At 38.0% G+C, this 17,810-nt stretch overlaps 1 protein-coding gene across 3 annotated transcripts in view; it reads left to right on the plus strand.

The window, feature by feature from the left end:
* hcn2b (hyperpolarization activated cyclic nucleotide-gated potassium channel 2b) overlaps positions 1-17,810 on the plus strand; it is a 34,872-nt gene that overhangs the window by 3,250 nt on the left and 13,812 nt on the right. The window contains exons 2-4 of one of the 3 annotated variants that reach the window (XM_067396137.1): positions 1,704-2,127; positions 6,988-7,149; positions 11,088-11,306. In XM_067396137.1, the coding sequence (XP_067252238.1) occupies positions 1,704-2,127; positions 6,988-7,149; positions 11,088-11,306 (805 nt within the window). The remainder of the gene's footprint in view (positions 1-1,703; positions 2,128-6,987; positions 7,150-11,087; positions 11,307-17,810) is intronic. The other 2 variants (XM_067396138.1, XM_067396139.1) reach the window with 2 other exon arrangements.

Genomic DNA, 17,810 nt, shown 5'->3' on the forward strand with positions numbered 1-17,810 from the left:
AAAGTAACTTAAAATAAAGGCTGTTATACAGGATCGCTACTTCAATTTAGGCAGTAGCTATTGAACTTTTGACTTTTTATAAATAAAATAAGCAATAAAATCAAAATATTTTAATATAATATGTATAAATCTTTCATAAAAGTATCAGCAAATTAAAAAATAATAATTAAAATAAAATACAATAAAAAATATTATAGCAGTAATAATAAAACAAATCATTAACATTATATTTTAGACATATCAGTCATAAAAATAATAAAAAAAACAATAAATAATAATAATAAAAACAATAAATAATTAGTTCTTTTCAGATACCCAGTTCAAAATTTTATATATATATAAAAAAGATATGTTTATTTTTAATATATATATATATATATATATATATATATATATATATATATATATATATATATATATATATATATATATACATATATATATATATATATATATATATATATATATATATATATATATATATATATATATATATATATATATATATATATATATATATATATATCATAAAAATAAACACATCTTTTTTCATATACCCAGCCAGTACAATATTTTAATGCAATATTTTAGGTATCTCATACAGAAAAAGATAACTCAGGAAGAGAACAGTCCTTTTTTCCCCCAACATCAGCATCATTACGCATTCTTTTATGCTTTCTGGTAATTGTGCCAATGACCGTTCATGTACATTTTTTTCTGTGCATGCATGGAAAAAAAGAAAATATACAATGGATTTGTTCAAGCTAGTCTTTGTATTTATTGATAATCACACATTGCAGTGCAGGCCAGTGGTCTATTATTATTATTTGCACAGAGAAGACAAATGGAGCACTGCATTTAAATGAGCTTTATGTGATGGAGCACATATTATTAGAGCACAGCAGCTACAGCTGCATACTTCGCTTCCGAAGTTTTGGATTCAGTATCACAGACAGCTCTGCAGTCATATCGCCATAAATAATCAATCAATTATTGACACACCTTTAGAGAAGCTACTAATTTCCCACTTAAATCTCAAAAATCTGTAAGCCAAATCATCCTGTTTTGTCCCGTCTGTATCTTTTTCTCAGCGTCCTTGTGATGACCTTGCATAGGTTTACTGTTATTTATTGGTACAATATCTCACAAATATTGATTTCATCCAACAGGCACTATATCACACGAAAGCTGTTTTATTACGCCTACATCGCCTCTCTCCTCTCGTGTGCGTGCAGCGTGTTTGTCGAGGCTGGGGTTATTTATAGGGTGTATCCCTGTCTCACCGAACGCATGAGGACTGAATCTCATTTTTTTTTTAGAAGGTTGTGTCTCATACCAAATACATGAAAAATGCCACATTAGATCGACATATGGCAACAAAAAATGAAAATAGTTCCCCAAAAAAATCCTCACATTAATATAAGGTGTCCATGCACCAAGCTAAATAATGAATTCATGCACACAACTCCTTGAGGACTATGATCATTACAAATACTCTCAAATGACAATATTCAGATATTTTGTATTAGACACAGAAATGCCTATTTCTATTGCCATAAAAGCGTAATCTATAAATAAAACAATAAATAAAAATCCAGTGGCATTTTTGTGCATGCATTTAAGCATCTGGCGTGTAAATTATTTTATGAATTGAATTATTTAGTAATTTAATTCATGTACCCGTTCCTTCATTCTCCACATAGGTTCTACTGGGATTTCACAATGCTAATGTTTATGGTGGGCAACTTGATTATCATTCCTGTGGGCATCACCTTCTTCAAGGAGGAGACCACCACCCCTTGGATTATCTTCAACGTAGTGTCCGACACGTTCTTCCTCATGGACCTGGTACTGAACTTCCGCACAGGCATTGTCTACGAAGACAACACAGAGATAATACTGGACCCTGAAAAGATCAAGATGAAGTACCTGAAGACATGGTTCATTGTGGACTTTGTTTCATCCATACCGGTGGATTATATCTTTCTCATCGTTGAGAAAGGCATTGACTCTGAGGTTTACAAGACTGCCAGGGCATTGAGGATTGTGCGTTTCACCAAGATTCTCAGTTTACTGCGACTACTTAGACTGTCCAGACTGATTCGTTACATCCATCAATGGGAAGAGGTAAGATGGGCTTCATTGTTGAAGTCCAACATGATCTTTCGAATTGTGACAATGTGAATTCAAAGGAGCATTAAGTAAGTTTTTTTTTCTCATTCAAAATTGGTTTTATTCTACGTTGAACAGGTCACTTCATGGTGGCCACTATTTGAGATCACATGATCAAAAAATAAATGAATCATGGCTGACTGTGAATAGCATCGGTATCGGAGCTTTTGCTCGATGCACACAACCGAAAGTGCATACTCTCTTCTTTTGAATAAGGAATTGATTCACGACCATTAAAAAACTATGTAGTATGAATGTGTAGTATGAATGCAATCTGAATGCACTACATTTGTCATTCGCCAATTCTTGACTTCTCTCCTGTGGCCTTATGGGATAGTAAAGTGTCAATTAGATGCATTTTATGAATACTGTGAATTCAGACATACAGTACTACTCTTTTCACATACTGTTTTTCATCTATTATATAGTAGGGAATATTTGGATGCTGCCCCTGGCATTTGGCAGTCTGACAAAATAAGTCAAAAAACATGTTGAAATCATGATTGATATTCTGTTGAGCGTTCTTGTAGCTTAAAGGATTAGTTCACTTTCAAATTAAAATTTCCTGATCATTTACTCACCCCCATGTCATCCACAATGTTCGTGTCTTTCTTTCTTCAGTCGAAGAGAAATTAAGTTTTTTAATGAAAAAATTCCAGGATTATTCTCCTTTATAGTGGACTTCAGTGGAGCCCAAACGGTTGAAGGTCAAAATGACAGTTTCAGTGCAGCTTCAAAGGGCTTTAAACGATACCAGATGAGGAATAAGGGTCTTATCTAAAGAAACCATCGGCTATTTTCTACAATAATAATAATAATAATAATAATAATAATAATAATAATAATATACGTTTTAACAATAAATGCTCATCTTGAACTAGCTCTCTTCTTCTTCTTCTCTATTAGAATTCTGGCGGTGTAGACACTGTTAAATTAGTTTGAACTAATTGTTATATACTTGCACTAGCATATTGTATATGACAATTTAGTTCAAACTTTGACCTGAAGAGGGAAGTAATACAATTAGCAGTGTCTACACTGCTGGAATTCAAATAGAGGAGAAGAAGAGAGCTAGTTCAATATGAGCATTTATGGTTAAAACGTATACATATTTTATTTATTTTTTTAGAAAATGAGCGATAGATAAGACCCATATTTCTCGTCTGGGATCGCTGTAAACTGTAATTTTGTAAGTCCACTATATGGAAAACAATCCTGGAATGTTTTCATCAGAAACCTTCATTTCTTTTCGACTGAAGAAAGAAAGACATGAACATCTTGGATGACATGGAGGTGAGTAAATTATCAGGAAATTTTAATTTGAAAGTGAACTAATCATTTAAAGAGTAAAAGATGGTTCTACCTAGATGTTAAAAAGCTAAAAGTCATTGATTTGATTTCCAGTGAATGCATAAACCAAGCATGCCACACGAGCCTTGAAAAGTGAAGCCTAAGCGTCTCAATCGCCCCCCAGGTGGCTGGATGCGGTATATGTCATAAACCCCGCCCTCTCTATGTGAGACATAATACACAGTAAAATTACACATTAAAATATTTGTTTTCCAAAGATGGTTTCTGCCATTTTTAAGGCAGTTTTTATCACGCTGATGTTAGTTAAAGTGTTAGTTTTTTAAATAAGTTTGTTTTTAGTTCGTTATTTGATGCTTTAAAAACACATTTTTTTTGCGAGATTGACAGCTTCTCTGAGTGAAGTAATCACTGAAGCATCAACAGACTTTTTTTCTGGATCTTTGGGAGGAAATTGGAGCTTTAACTTTAATTTACATTTCCAGAACTGTTTATTTCACACCGACATAATGAGTTCTCCTGCTTTATTGACCAATTCTGCGGGAGTTGTGGGCGCGCGGTTCCACTTTGTGCTCACTATTGCGCAGACTCAGGCTCCAAGTTCACTATGCACAGACTTGAGACTCAAGATGTCAGCGCCATATTGACACACTGGCAGCTTCACTTATTACAATGGAAGAGAGTGAAGGTGTGTTTTACAGTCTATGGCATAACTCATAAAATGCATACCTTGACTGAAATGTAGGTCTCTTTGGATAAAAGCGCTATGAATGTAAACATTTGTCACACTGAAGATAGAAGATTGAGCATTGTGGGATAGCAAACTTATTTACTGCTGAGTTTGGCAAATGTAGTTGTTTATCCAAATATTCTTTGCAAACAGAAAATGTGCATACCTTATATTAAGATTAGCTAGTTAGTATGCTATTCCAAACATAGCCAAATGTTTATTTACCTGGTGACGTCACTTTTCTTATTTGTAATTGCGAGAGGCAGAATGTAATCAATGGAGCTTTTCACTGATTTCCAATGCTGCCTTCTAGGTGTTTTGTTGTGGGTGAATAATTAGGTGCACAGGCTAATTAACATAGCCTGGAGTAATTAACCATCATAAACGTTAACAACAGCAACTGACTGACCACAATAGTAAAAACAGTTCAGTGCATTAACATTAAAACAATGACCGACATTTCAAAACACCACCTTTTGTGAACATTTTGGATGATTACATAGAGAGCCAGCTGTTCAGGGTGACAGCAATGTGACGATTTGCCTGGGTTTGAGCTGACTGGTGATTCAGTTATATGTGTTCTTTTCACCACCAAATGGGACAATTATGCTCCTGATTACATAGTGGTAATGTGAGCCAGACATGGCCCTCAATTACTGAATCAACCTTGCACAGTAGTGCCACATCCTCTCCACTGTTTAGCCCCCTTATAGCTCTTGATTACTCAGGCAGGGAAAAAGCATGAGTTAGACAACCTAAAAGATATGACAAGATTACATAGAGTATTGGCTAGCAAGTGGTGAATGTTATGTTATCAGGCCAGTATTTATCTTGCTTAAACCCCCCCACAGAGAAACTAAAAACTCAAAGCAAAATATTTTTGACCATGGCTAATAGCTAGCAAGAAAAATACAGGGTAATTAAAAACAAAGAATGTGAAATTTAGTTTACAACGTTGTGTATGGTAGCTTAGCATGCTAATAATGAGCTCTATGCTAAGCTATCAGACCAGTTGTAATGTTAAAAACAGAAACTAAAAACACAATCAAAGTGATATGTTTATTTTGTAAAAAAAAAAAAAAAAATAGTTAGCTTGCTTACAACATGAGCTGCCTGGAATGAAGAAAGTGATCAGCATGAATGATATTCAAAATGGTAAGCAATCACTGCTTTGGTTACGATTTGTATATCTGCAGTCTTAGTTTCCCTTTTTGAATGACAAATATAGACTATTGATACCTCCTGATGTAGATGCATGTGCTAGTTGACAGTTGTCTGTAGTCCTTTTGGTGTGTTCAAGCACAGTTTTTTAGCCGAAACGTAGCCGACGCGATGCAACAACATAGTCAAATTTTGTTGCCACTAGTTCTTTTACATTGGCTTGTTGTATCACGGCCTTTAGATTGACCATATTTGGTTGTATAAATACAATTTAATATATATTAATTCCAATGTATTTCAATGGTTAAGACAACAAATATTTAAAACATTATATTTGTAGTCAGGCAATGAATAAGAAAGCCAAAAGAAGTTGACGGTCAGTCAGCCGAAGTGCTATAATGGGCATAAATTAAATGAAACTAGACGCTAAAAACAGTTGCATAGTTTGAAACCATTTGCTAAAGAAATTGTTTTGGACCAAACAACCACACCATGGTATGCATAAAAATACTGAAAAACTACTCCAAAAATATATTGTACAGACACAAGCAAACAGGATTACACAAGCCAGTGTTTTCACAAGGACATTAGTCAGCTGATGATTGACCACACCCTTACAGCAAGTGATTATGCATGCCAGAAGACAAAGGAGTATTGATATTTGGTATGGATCATTAATTTCATCAAATTCATATGGCGGTGCAATGAGACATAAGTGCTTCCACATTGCTTTGGGATCAGTGACCCTGATCAAAGAGGCTTTCAAGAACTGCATGGCGACAACTATATGCCAAAGAAACAGCCATAACTTCCAACCATATGAGAGCTCCAAGCATGATGCTTCTTTTCAAATATTAGTCTCCAGTCAGTTTCATGTTTTGCATTGTCTCGGTTTTAAGATGCTGCTGCTTCTCAAGCTAGAAAAAACAACCCATGCCGACTAAGAACTTTACAACATGAGCCAGGTTAGTGTCTCTGCCTTGTCTTCTTTTATCGCTGTTTTTGGCCTAGATGCTATTTGGGGCACTTGGCTTTTCTCAGGTGTGACAAGCCTTGTTTCTGGTATGGGAAGAGAGTGTTGACACTGTCTCGCACAGCCACACAAGGCATTATCCTGGACTGGCTCCAGATCGCTTTCCAAGAGCTGTCCTCTCCACTTTGTAACCACAAACAAACTGCACACAAGACTGTCTCCTAGAGACATTCTCCATTATCCAATCCTCCCTTGTCCTGCCAGGAAGAACTCTGTATCAGTTTGGCACATTACTTTCATCGTTCACAGACATGTTCGTATCATTCTGACCCGACAGTCACCGATATTGAATCTAATCTGACAGGATGAAGTTTGTAGGATGTACTGTACTCATTACATAAAGCTCTGACAAACCTGATGTCAATGCAATATGTGTGCTAATATTCGCAAATCTAGAGGTCACAAATAATCAGAAGGGTTTTGAAATTGTAGCTTGTTTAGACAATCCCTCCAAAAAAGAGGGATTTTGTTTCAGAGTCCGTCATTGTTTCAGAGTCCTGATAATTTAATATCTTCCAGTTTGTCCTAGAGAGTCCTTCCCTTCTGCTACTCAAATGTAATGAGCTTTTATCTTGACTGACAGATCTTTCACATGACCTATGACCTGGCCAGCGCGGTGATGCGCATCTTCAATCTGATTGGCATGATGCTGCTGCTGTGCCACTGGGATGGCTGTCTGCAGTTCCTGGTGCCCATGTTGCAGGACTTTCCTTCGGACTGTTGGGTGTCCCTTAACAAAATGGTGGTAAGTCTTACCTTGGTTTCTGCCACTACAAATCTTCCCAAACTCTCCTAAATAGCAAGTTTGAGCATCATTTTCTACTGCTACTCTCAAATAGGAGTGAGCCATTTGCTGAGTCCAGAAACTAAATCTTGGATTCAGCAAATGGATGTGACAAAGGTCACTCTGAGTCCTCGAATTATGCCTGGATAATTCCACACAATATGCAAATAACAAAGCCAACAACTTCACTGATATCATCAGTGTTTGACAGTGTTAATCACATGGGCACATTGGGGTGCCGACTCGATCACCTGCTCCTCTCACTTTCCCAAGTCTGCCAGGCACTTTGAGTCACCCCTCCCTCACTGCTCACCATCATCCATCTGTTCTAGAAGTTCTCCCTGCTGTTAAGTCTGTTTTGACGAAAAGACAATGTTTGGACATTTGCTATACTGATGTATACAGTAAGTGATCATGAACTCTTGCTCGGTAAAGTATGTACAGCGTCAGGCAACTTCAACTGCGAGTAAGATTTGTACTTGGGTTGTCTGGGGATTCACATGTGGGAAGAACACCACTCTGACAACCAAAGGCTGGCTTGTTTTAAACCTTAGTGTAAACGATTGCCGACAGTTTGTGAATAGTCATCAACCAGTTTGGTATAAAAAATGCAACACTTTTTATCAAACTGAATTTACTAGTGGAAAGATTGACAAACTTGCTGGGTTGAATAAATGTTGAAAAAAGTACAGATTATTTAGGGTTTCCATGCCTGGTCATCCTTGTGCTTATTATGTTGTCACTTGTAAGAGATGACATGACATGGGGAAAGGTTTCTCATTGGCTTTGGTTACCACAACAGTTGCAGTCATTCTAGTTGTTGCCAGTGCTTAGCAATCAAGGTCAGCAGCTTTCGAAAGGCAGATTGCTTGAAATGAAAGACGCAGCGTTAAATGATCTGTCTCATTATTTCAAGTGTATGCCTGGTCTCTCAATAGGCTCTTCTTTGTGCGGTAATGAAGCCTGTGAGTCACACTCGCTAAAGTGTTGGTTCAGCAAAGGTGCTATAAAACACTGCACTATTTACAAACCTTCCTTCATTTGTTAGAAGAGGCATTACCATTCAGGACACTGAAAAAAAGAGTCTGATGACATTCAGACAGTGTGAATCCAATCTGTTGGATCCAATTCCTGTTTGCAGATATCCAGGGTCAGATTCTGAAAAAATATATCTGTTTTCAGTGGTGGTTGGAAAAACATCTGAGGTCATTAATGTAAGCCTAGACTCATCAATATCACATCCAAATTGAATTAAAATTCCACGTTGACGTGCATAAATGAGTTACAGATGGTTCAGCCACAATTCACCTGCCGCTGTGTTTCCCGCCTCTGATAGATCAATGCACTGAAATACACCCTTTGATCCCTTTTGATCCAGCTGTGCCCTGTGATCCATGACCTAGCATCTTTAAATCCATCTGTGCACGGTTAGAATCCCAAATAAAGCATGTGCGATTCACAGGTACATGCTCAATGTGTGCGTGTGAGTCTTGCTTATGAGCTCTGAAAACTTGAGTAGCCATACAATGTTAAGATAAGCATCCCCCGGACGTGCACAGACACACACATATAGACTCAACGTGGCCTATCTTCAAATACACATTCCCAGTGAAGGACTCTTACCAAAGTCCTTTTAGCACAGGTCAGTACACTGGCGACCATCTTGGTAATGTCCCCACAAAGCTATTTAATGCTACACAGCTGTTATATACTGAAATGGGAAAGACTGAAATCTCACATTAAGATTAAGCCGTTTTTTTAAATTATGTTTCTAATCGGACAATTGCATCTGTCAATTGTGCCCAAACGATACAAACACACACACACACAATGTTTTAGGCTGGTTCATTTAATGTTCACTTATGTTAGAGTAAGCAAACAATAAAAAAGTTTATTGGTTCTTTAAACTGAAAATCGGGACTTCAATTCTCACAACTGCCATATTTAGCACTACACTTTCTCCCATTCATTTTTCTAAATGTGTCTTCACCACCATAAAAATTGCTTTTTCACATAGAAATTATTAAACAAGCAATGCCACAGGAAAACCCCTTTGCATTGCAGCTAATTAGCTCTCTATATTTATTCAGTTATAAGCACCATTATAATACATTAGCATGCCATAATAGACAGTAAATATTAGGGAATTTTTTTTCCTCAGCAGAATGTAGACTCTACACAATCCTATGTTCATACTTCTCCAAGAACAAAGCCCCACAGGAAAGAAAAACTACTACATTAGTTGAACTTGGCTAAATCAACTTAGCAGCTAAGTCTCTTCATCTCAGTGCCAGTAGGGGAGTAACACTAGGTTAAGTGTGCGCTTAGGGCATTAGTCAAGCAAACGTAACCAAAGCACAATTGCTCAACCAAATCTACCCTAATGGGTGCTAATCTTTCATTTAGCTCATTCCAAATCATGCTAGCAGCACTGCAATTTATGTCTGTTAAAACAGATTATACAGCATTAAACATTTCCTCTTTCCCTTCCCATAAATGCAGGGAACAGGAATAATTTGTGAATGCCTGTTTATCCACAGAATGTAGAGCATGTGTTAAATAGTGAATGTTTCGAGGCTATGCGATAGCTCAGTGTGTTCATTTGCACACACTTTACTGAGAAGTGTGCCACTGCCAAGCAACTCTTTGTGTTCTGCAAGCTTACTGGTGTTCATGTAGTAGTTCAAATCCTGGGAAATCAGTCTCACAGACGAAGGCATGACTCAGGTCCATCTAAGAGTGAATGTAAACAAAAGAAGTGTTAATTACATTTATTTCTTTTCCATGCATATGTCAGGAGGGTTCAAATATATAATGTAAAACTTTAGCAGTTTATTGTATTCATTCAGTGTTTAATTGTTTGACTGTGTGCTCACTGAGATGTTCCAGTTAACCCAGAAGAAAATGGTATGTCTGGGTATGTCTGGAAGTCTTAGAAGGCAGACATGTAAAGAAGATGGAAAGCAGACATGAACTAAGCAAACAAATCTCTCTGACACGCTGCCCACACTGCATGCTTTCTACACTGCCGAGCCTTGTAGTTACACAAATAAATGGTTAGACTCCAGACAATGTCTTCTCGGCTTGCTTGCATCTGTACTTGACAGGATTGTTGGGATACAACACTTTCTCCTGCCTTAGGACTGTATAGTTGAGTCTATAATCTCATTTATATTTCTTATTTCTCCATGACACTATGAGCACTGTCTTTACACCCAAGCTGCCAGTTGTTGATAGCAGTCAGTTGCGTCCGGGCCTCAACAGAGGCTTTCTCCATCCCAACCCCAGTAAGCCACTTCTCGACTCATCTCCACAAAGTAATTCCCCTGATTACCTATCACCCCCGTTTTCCATTTTCACCTCAGACTCCCCCCTTCTTTGGCATTCAAAGTCACCCGTGGACTCGTTGACTTTCATTCAGGATCTTCATAGCCTTGTCTAAACCCTGCTCGAAGTGAATGTAAATCAGGTTAAGCACATTTCACGGGGACCCATCAGGTCAATCCTGAAAAATCAGTAGCTTATGAAGAGAGACGAAGCACCGTAGCATAGCATTATGCAGATACTTAAGAGAGGAGGAAAGACATTATAACAAGAGCCAGCTGAACAATAAACAATGAATGAGGTTCCATTAGCCACCTTTAAATAACAGACAGAGTGATAAAATAATGAATCTATCACAGGTCCATGCCGCACGTAGCTATCCAATGTACAGTACTTGGCAAGCTGCCTTTTATAGGGGTTTTATAAAGGTGTACACACCCCATGAGCCAAGATTTTGACACAAGGATTAGTGTCCAGAGGAAATCATGCTCAGGAGAGTGTATCTAGTGCTGATAAAGTAATCAAAGTCTCTCTTTCTTTTTCTCTTTATCACTTTCTCGGCTTCCAATTTGCAGAACGACTCCTGGAGTGAGCTGTACTCCTTTGCGCTGTTCAAGGCCATGAGCCATATGCTGTGCATCGGGTATGGACGCCAGGCCCCAGAGAGTATGTCTGATATCTGGTTGACCATGCTGAGTATGATCGTGGGAGCCACCTGCTACGCCATGTTCATTGGCCATGCCACCGCCCTCATACAGTCGTTGGACTCTTCCCGGCGCCAGTACCAGGAGAAGGTGGGTACTATGCTCCAGACACACACACATACACACCGAAACACCTGCAGATGACCTTCTTATGTGTCACCGTTTGTTTGATCTTGCCAGATCAAAGTCGGTACCTATCGTCTGTTTGAGAGGATGAAACTGCTCAGGCCAACTATCCCTACGGCTGAGGATTCTGGGTATTCTCTGCAATCTGGTCTCCCTCTCATCTGATCAGTTGTCAGTCCCTCCCACGGCTGTAATTCGGTCTTCTTTGATTCCTAATCACGGCATCTGGTGCTTGTTTACACTGGCAACTCTAGTTTGCAATCCCGTGTCTTGATGTCACAAACAATTTGGTCACAAACTTCTTATCTCTGCACTATTTCCATTGAGCAGGCGACTTTCTGGAACCTCATTTTTCTTGAAAATAGATCATTTAACATTTTTGTTATTGCTATGTGCTTTAAAAGAAAACCTTTTTTGGGAGATTGTATTTCAAAGAAATTTGATTCGCCATTACGAGGGGGCCCGGGGAGGGGGCCCAGGCAAAGGGGTGTGGGTTGGGTCTGCCCCCTCACCTCTACCCCCACTCCACCAAATCATGATTTCGGCTATTGCCCCACATGAAAAATTTAAATGCCCAACCCTGTGCCCACCTAAGTAAAAAGGCTTGCACGTTCTTACATTATTGGAGAATCCCCAGGCGCAGCAGTCAGTTTACATTAGATATCTGACAATTACATAGACAAGTCAGATAAATGGGTTGGACTTTCTCTTCTACAGGAAATGGGGTACAGCAGTCAGATGGACAGAACTGAATTAAGTTAATCAGTTCATCAAACAGACTAGAAATCCTCAATCTTGCTCCTAAAGACCCCCTTCTTGTGAAGATAACTTCCAAGATAATTTCCAGCACACTTGTCTGTGATTTTCAAACAATTCTGAAGACATGGATTAGCTGGATTAGGAGTGTTTGATTAGGGTTGGAGATAAACTCTGTAGGACAGTGGGTCTCCAGGAGTAGGATTGAAGACCTCTGAAATAAACTATACCAAACTATGCTTCCACTCCTTCCGCCATGTCCCACATCGTCCTTTGGTTGCTCAAACAGATAGTCCTATTCCAAACTCATGGCATTGGTTGAGACAGAAGTTGACCACAGTGCCTACACACTTTGGGAAGTCCCCCTACGAATGGTTTACTTTGGTTGGCTTACTCATAGTTGCCTCTGCACATCAAAATGGCATAGGGAAAAGTATTTTAACATCAAGCACAACAGTATTCCTGCTCATCATTATTTAAGGTCCCGTTCTTCATGATCCCATGTTTCAAATTTTAGTTAGTGTGTAATGTTGTTGTTAGAGTATAAATAAAATCTGTACAATTTTAAAGCTCAAAGTTCAATGCCAAGTGAGATATTTTATTTAACAGAAGTCGCCAACATCGAACGGCCAGTTTGGACTACATCCCTCTACTTCCTTCTTTAATGACGTCACTAAAACAGTTTTTTGACTAACCTCCGCCCACAGGAATACACAAAAAAAGGGGCGTGGTCTTGTTGCGCTCCCACGGAGAAGAGTTGCGTTTGTAGAGTGTGTTTGTCGCCATGTCGTCAAAACGCTGTTATTTTCGTCCCGCAGTCCAATCACCTTTGTTTGGCCTTCCCAGGGACGCTGTATTTAGAGATCAATGGTTACAATTTATGTTTAACTCGGTTCCCGAAAATTATAATCCACATGTAAAACTATGTGCAGCACATTTTGCTGAGGACAGCTTCCTCAATCTCAATCAGTTTAATGCCGGATTCGCACAAAGATTATTCTTGAAAATGGAGCAGTTCCCTCTTTGTCGTTGTTTATGGACCACAACTGGTAAGCTAAGCTGCTGTCGAATCACAACACAAGAACCGCTGGCACAATCAGAACTCATTACATATTTCTGAAGGAGGGACTTCATAGAACAAGGAAGTCATCAGCCCGTTTTTATGACAGTGGAAACAGCGGTATACAGATAAGTAAATTATGTGAAAAATACTGTTTTTTTACACGCAAAGCATGAACACTATAAACACAATCAAAGCTTAAAAAAAAACACAAAAAACGGGACCTTTAAGAGCATACCTTCAATTCTTAATCCTATATATATATAAAATATATATATATTATGATAACATATGAAGAAATGATGTAATGCAGAGAATCCCAAAGGGATTTTCGGATGAGCTCATCAAATCTCTGCCTGAGGCGGCAGACTTTCCTGTTCATTAATCACTAGCAACAGAGCTGCTTGCCGTCAGATAACAGAGCCACTGAGGCAGGAGGGGAGTAGAGCGTGCTAAAGATGCCAACAAAAGCCATTCTTTGCATGAGATAAAGGGCCCACAGGAGGCTATTTTTGACCTCAGGATCCAGAATAAACATGTAATGATGCTCCTTTGTGCCAAAATATACATTAATAAGCTGATGATTTTTGTGCATACTTGAGATGAGGTGGAGAGGAAGAAGTGGTTTTCTGTGGTGGCCCTTGCGTACTTGCACTTCTAGAATAGCAGGGATATATTTACAACATGGTGACCCAGAATATGCTTTCTAGCATACATAAATGTATAGTAAATGCCTACAATGTATAGTATATGTACAAAACCACTGCAAAAGGCATAGGGTACTTTTTTTGAGTGTACTTTAAAATTTCTTACGTAAAAAAATATTTATAACATCTTGATGCAACCTGATGAACAAACGGCACAATGCTCCTGTGTAGATCCCCCATCGTCCCCTCACATGTCCATCTCCCCTGCTATGTGGAAACCAATGGATTGCCAGACAGTGACTGATGAACGGGACATTAGGCATTATGTAACAAGCATTACATTGCTTAACTTTGACTTTCAAGCATCTGTTTACGTCTAACCTATAACAAATGCTCATATGGAGTAGAACGACAGTTTCTGTCAACATTACTGCACCCCAGGGATTTGTGGTTGTATATACAGGCCTGCTGAGATGTACAGATCGAGCTGTATTTGTTGACCATTGGGCACCACAGTCTCTGCTTAGATTAGTATTTTATAATATCGATCACAACATTGTCTGTACATGTACTGTACAAAAGATAATATACTGACTGCATCATGTATAGACACCATTTGATTTTACCGAATAATATATTATAGCTCTTAGTTTTTTTGATGAGAATATAAAAAAGAATTACAACCTTTGTTGTAATCATTGTAAGTGGTTCTGATCTTTGTTTAGGGTTGTGGACTACAGGGCTGTAGGGGTCTCATATCACGTTGGTTATTACCTAACTGTAAACCATCATAATCCTAGCTGGCGTCGGATACCTATGGTTTAAATGTATCCGCTGATGGACTCTATGTCCATATGGAATGAAAGCTTGACACAGGACTCAGGCTTTCATCCCCCTCCTTGGTGACTACGATGACCTTGATGATTTGGCAGATGGTCATGGGAAATATATCATCCCTTTATGTCACTGACTGAAGATGAACTGCACGTCCCATTAAAAAGAAAAGAAAAAACCCTGTGGACTGGCTGAAAATGTGATTGGATTGCATGCATTTAGCACATGCGCTAACATTTTTCATAAATAATAGCTTATTTCAACATGTTTACTGGAGCTGTTTGATTTGTAAGCCAGCTTGGATTGGAAGTGATTCTACATTTTTATGGAAATATAATGAATAGTTTGGAAATTAAAAGTCTTGGGTCTATGGAGAAACATTTCTAAAAACAAGCAAGCAACAAACATTGAGCTATTATTTAGCAAGCACAAATCAGTTCAAATGTCCAAGTCAGATCAGACCAGATCAGATCATGTCAATTCAGCTATATTGGAATGACTAATATAATTATCTCTAATATATTACGCAACATTGCATCAACTCTATGATGACTTGTGCTAGGAAGCTTACACAGGTTAATCTGATCATCTACCTGTAGGTCACCAGATCTTACTGGTGCTAAGCTAGCTAATGCTAGCTGTGTCCTGTGAAAGCCACATAGTTTTCTTTCTTTCTCTTTCTTTCTTTCTTTCTTTCTTTCTTTCTTTCTTTCTTTCTTTCTTTCTTTCTTTCTTTCTTTCTTTCTTTCTTTCTTTCTTTCTTTCTTTCTTTCTTTCTTTCTTTCTTTCTTTTCATAGCTTTCTTTCCTGAGCTATGAACCAGCCTGAGACCAGGGGCAACTGAGTTTCCTGAAGTGTTTTCAGTACTAATACACATACCTTGGCTCTACATAATAGGAGACTCAAACAGTGATTGCAACAAGGTTCAAGTAATTGTCTTCACATTTCAGCTTAACACCTTGTCTGATTGAATGAACCAAAGAGAGGAGAAAATAGACTTCCTTGATCGAAAGGGACAAAGCGTAAAATACCGAGTTTGTCGAGCTTGACAAGTCATGTGGGCACTGTTATTTTGAGGTGGCTAAATGTTGATGTGCAAGTAAACACATTTGTGGTACTTGTGGTCATGATATTGAGTGTTTAATCATGGTTTTGTCAGTGTTAAACAGACAGTCCCTGATTAAATTCTCTTAAATGAATTAATTTTAATTCTTTCCATGTGCTACATGCCTCCTATATATGTAAATAAGGCTCATTTTAGATGTCTTATTCACAAAACTCAGCGTTATTTGCCTGTTGCAGTTAGCATTGTGCTATGTGTTACCTCACACAGAAAGAAATGCAAAAAGTGAAAAGAGAAAACGGCATGCTGGGACCACCTGGTTGTTTCTTTCAGTTATGTGCGATTGTATAAATCCCTTATCCAGTTGTAATTAATTAAGATTGAATTAGATTAGGATTTGGGCCGGATTACTGAAACAAAAGGTTTTCATGAAATGGGTTTATGATAGGGATTTCCACTCTGAGCTAATTAAAGTCAGTCACTGCACTTCTCATGATTTCCCTCCCACTGCCAAAGGGACGATGAGTAATAGTGTGCATGCTAACACGCACATGCCATGTCTGTTGTATATAGTGTATATCTGCTTCTGACAGGAAGTATAAGCTTGAAAATGTACAATCTACATATTGATAGTCTTTTATACATATCATTAATAAAAATATGTGACATGCTAAGAATTTGCAAAAATTGCTGCCATAAGCCTAATTGTTTGCTAGGGCATTGCTACAGTATTTAGCATGCACGGTACAGGACCTATAATGCACTTCAGTTTAAAATTTAAAGGGATTTAAATGTATATTCTAATCATTTACTCACCCTAATGTTGTTCCAAATCTGTTTGACTTTCTTTTTTTCTGTGGAACACACACACACACAAAATATTATGAAGTACTATTTTTGTCCATACAGTGAAAATCAATGTCCAAAAAACATTTTAAAAAATCCCTAGCTGTAAATTCTTCCTTTAGCAAACACCAGTAATAAACAAAACTCATAGCATAATGGCTTGTACAACAGACAGCACCTGTCACTAACAAGTGCAACAGACTGCACCCCTGTTAGTAGCTCAAAGATCGACCCAAGGCTTGTCAAGCCGAACATATGTCACAGCGCACATACCGACATTCATTATCCACATGCCTTTTCCGACCAACTCCATCCATCCAGCTGGGAGGTCACTAAGGAGCATCACCCTTCCCCCATGTCATTATCCTGGTGTGCACATGACCCAATATAGTTGAGTTATGTTGGAATATGAGGTCTGAGAGGCCACAGAAGACTGTCTCACTTTTAACACTGCTTCAGAAATATTGTGACACAAGGTTCAAATTTAGCACGCCCCTATACTGTAAATAGCATCCCTCCTTGGCAATAAGTGTTTGATAGAATGTGAGATCTTGACTGCTTCAGTGACGTGACATCAAAATAACCTTAAACTAAGCTTCACCTCACAATGCTTAAAGAACAACACACTGTCTATCTATCTATCTATGATATTTTTGCAAAATGCACTTTGCCATTCAATGTAGAAACTGTTAATATGACCCCCTGCTTCATAAAGGCACAAGGTGGGATTTGCAAAAGGTTTTGCAACATTTCTTTAATTTTGTTAACCTGTGAAATATAGCCATCAGATCAGTGAGTGCAAATGAGACTATATAATACAGAAACATTTTTTTTAGAATTTAATTGGAATTTAGAATTTAATTTCTGCAACATTGTTCTGATACAGAAATATAATAAATATAGATCTCTGGTGAGTAGAGTTGTCAAAAGAAACTGACTTTGGTACCTGGAAATGTAAAAATGTGATGCTTTGAGCACTGTTGAGCAGATTCATAAACACCTCTGATTGGCCATTGTGTTGATGTGCTCATCGAATATATCTGTGATTGGCTACAATGATCATTTTATTATTTTGAGTGAGATCCACTCACTTTTTTTCTAATAATTTTAAACAATGGACATGAAATGTACCCTAAAATACAGAACAACCCATATAATAAAATATTTTAATAATAATAATGTAAAAAAAGAACCAGAGCCTGTGAGTCCCTGTTGAACTTATAGCAGGTAAAATATGGGAAAAGGTCATCACCAGTCGGGGC

This window comes from Chanodichthys erythropterus, chromosome 10, assembly GCF_024489055.1.
Source record: "Chanodichthys erythropterus isolate Z2021 chromosome 10, ASM2448905v1, whole genome shotgun sequence".
Lineage (NCBI taxonomy): Eukaryota > Metazoa > Chordata > Actinopteri > Cypriniformes > Xenocyprididae > Chanodichthys > Chanodichthys erythropterus.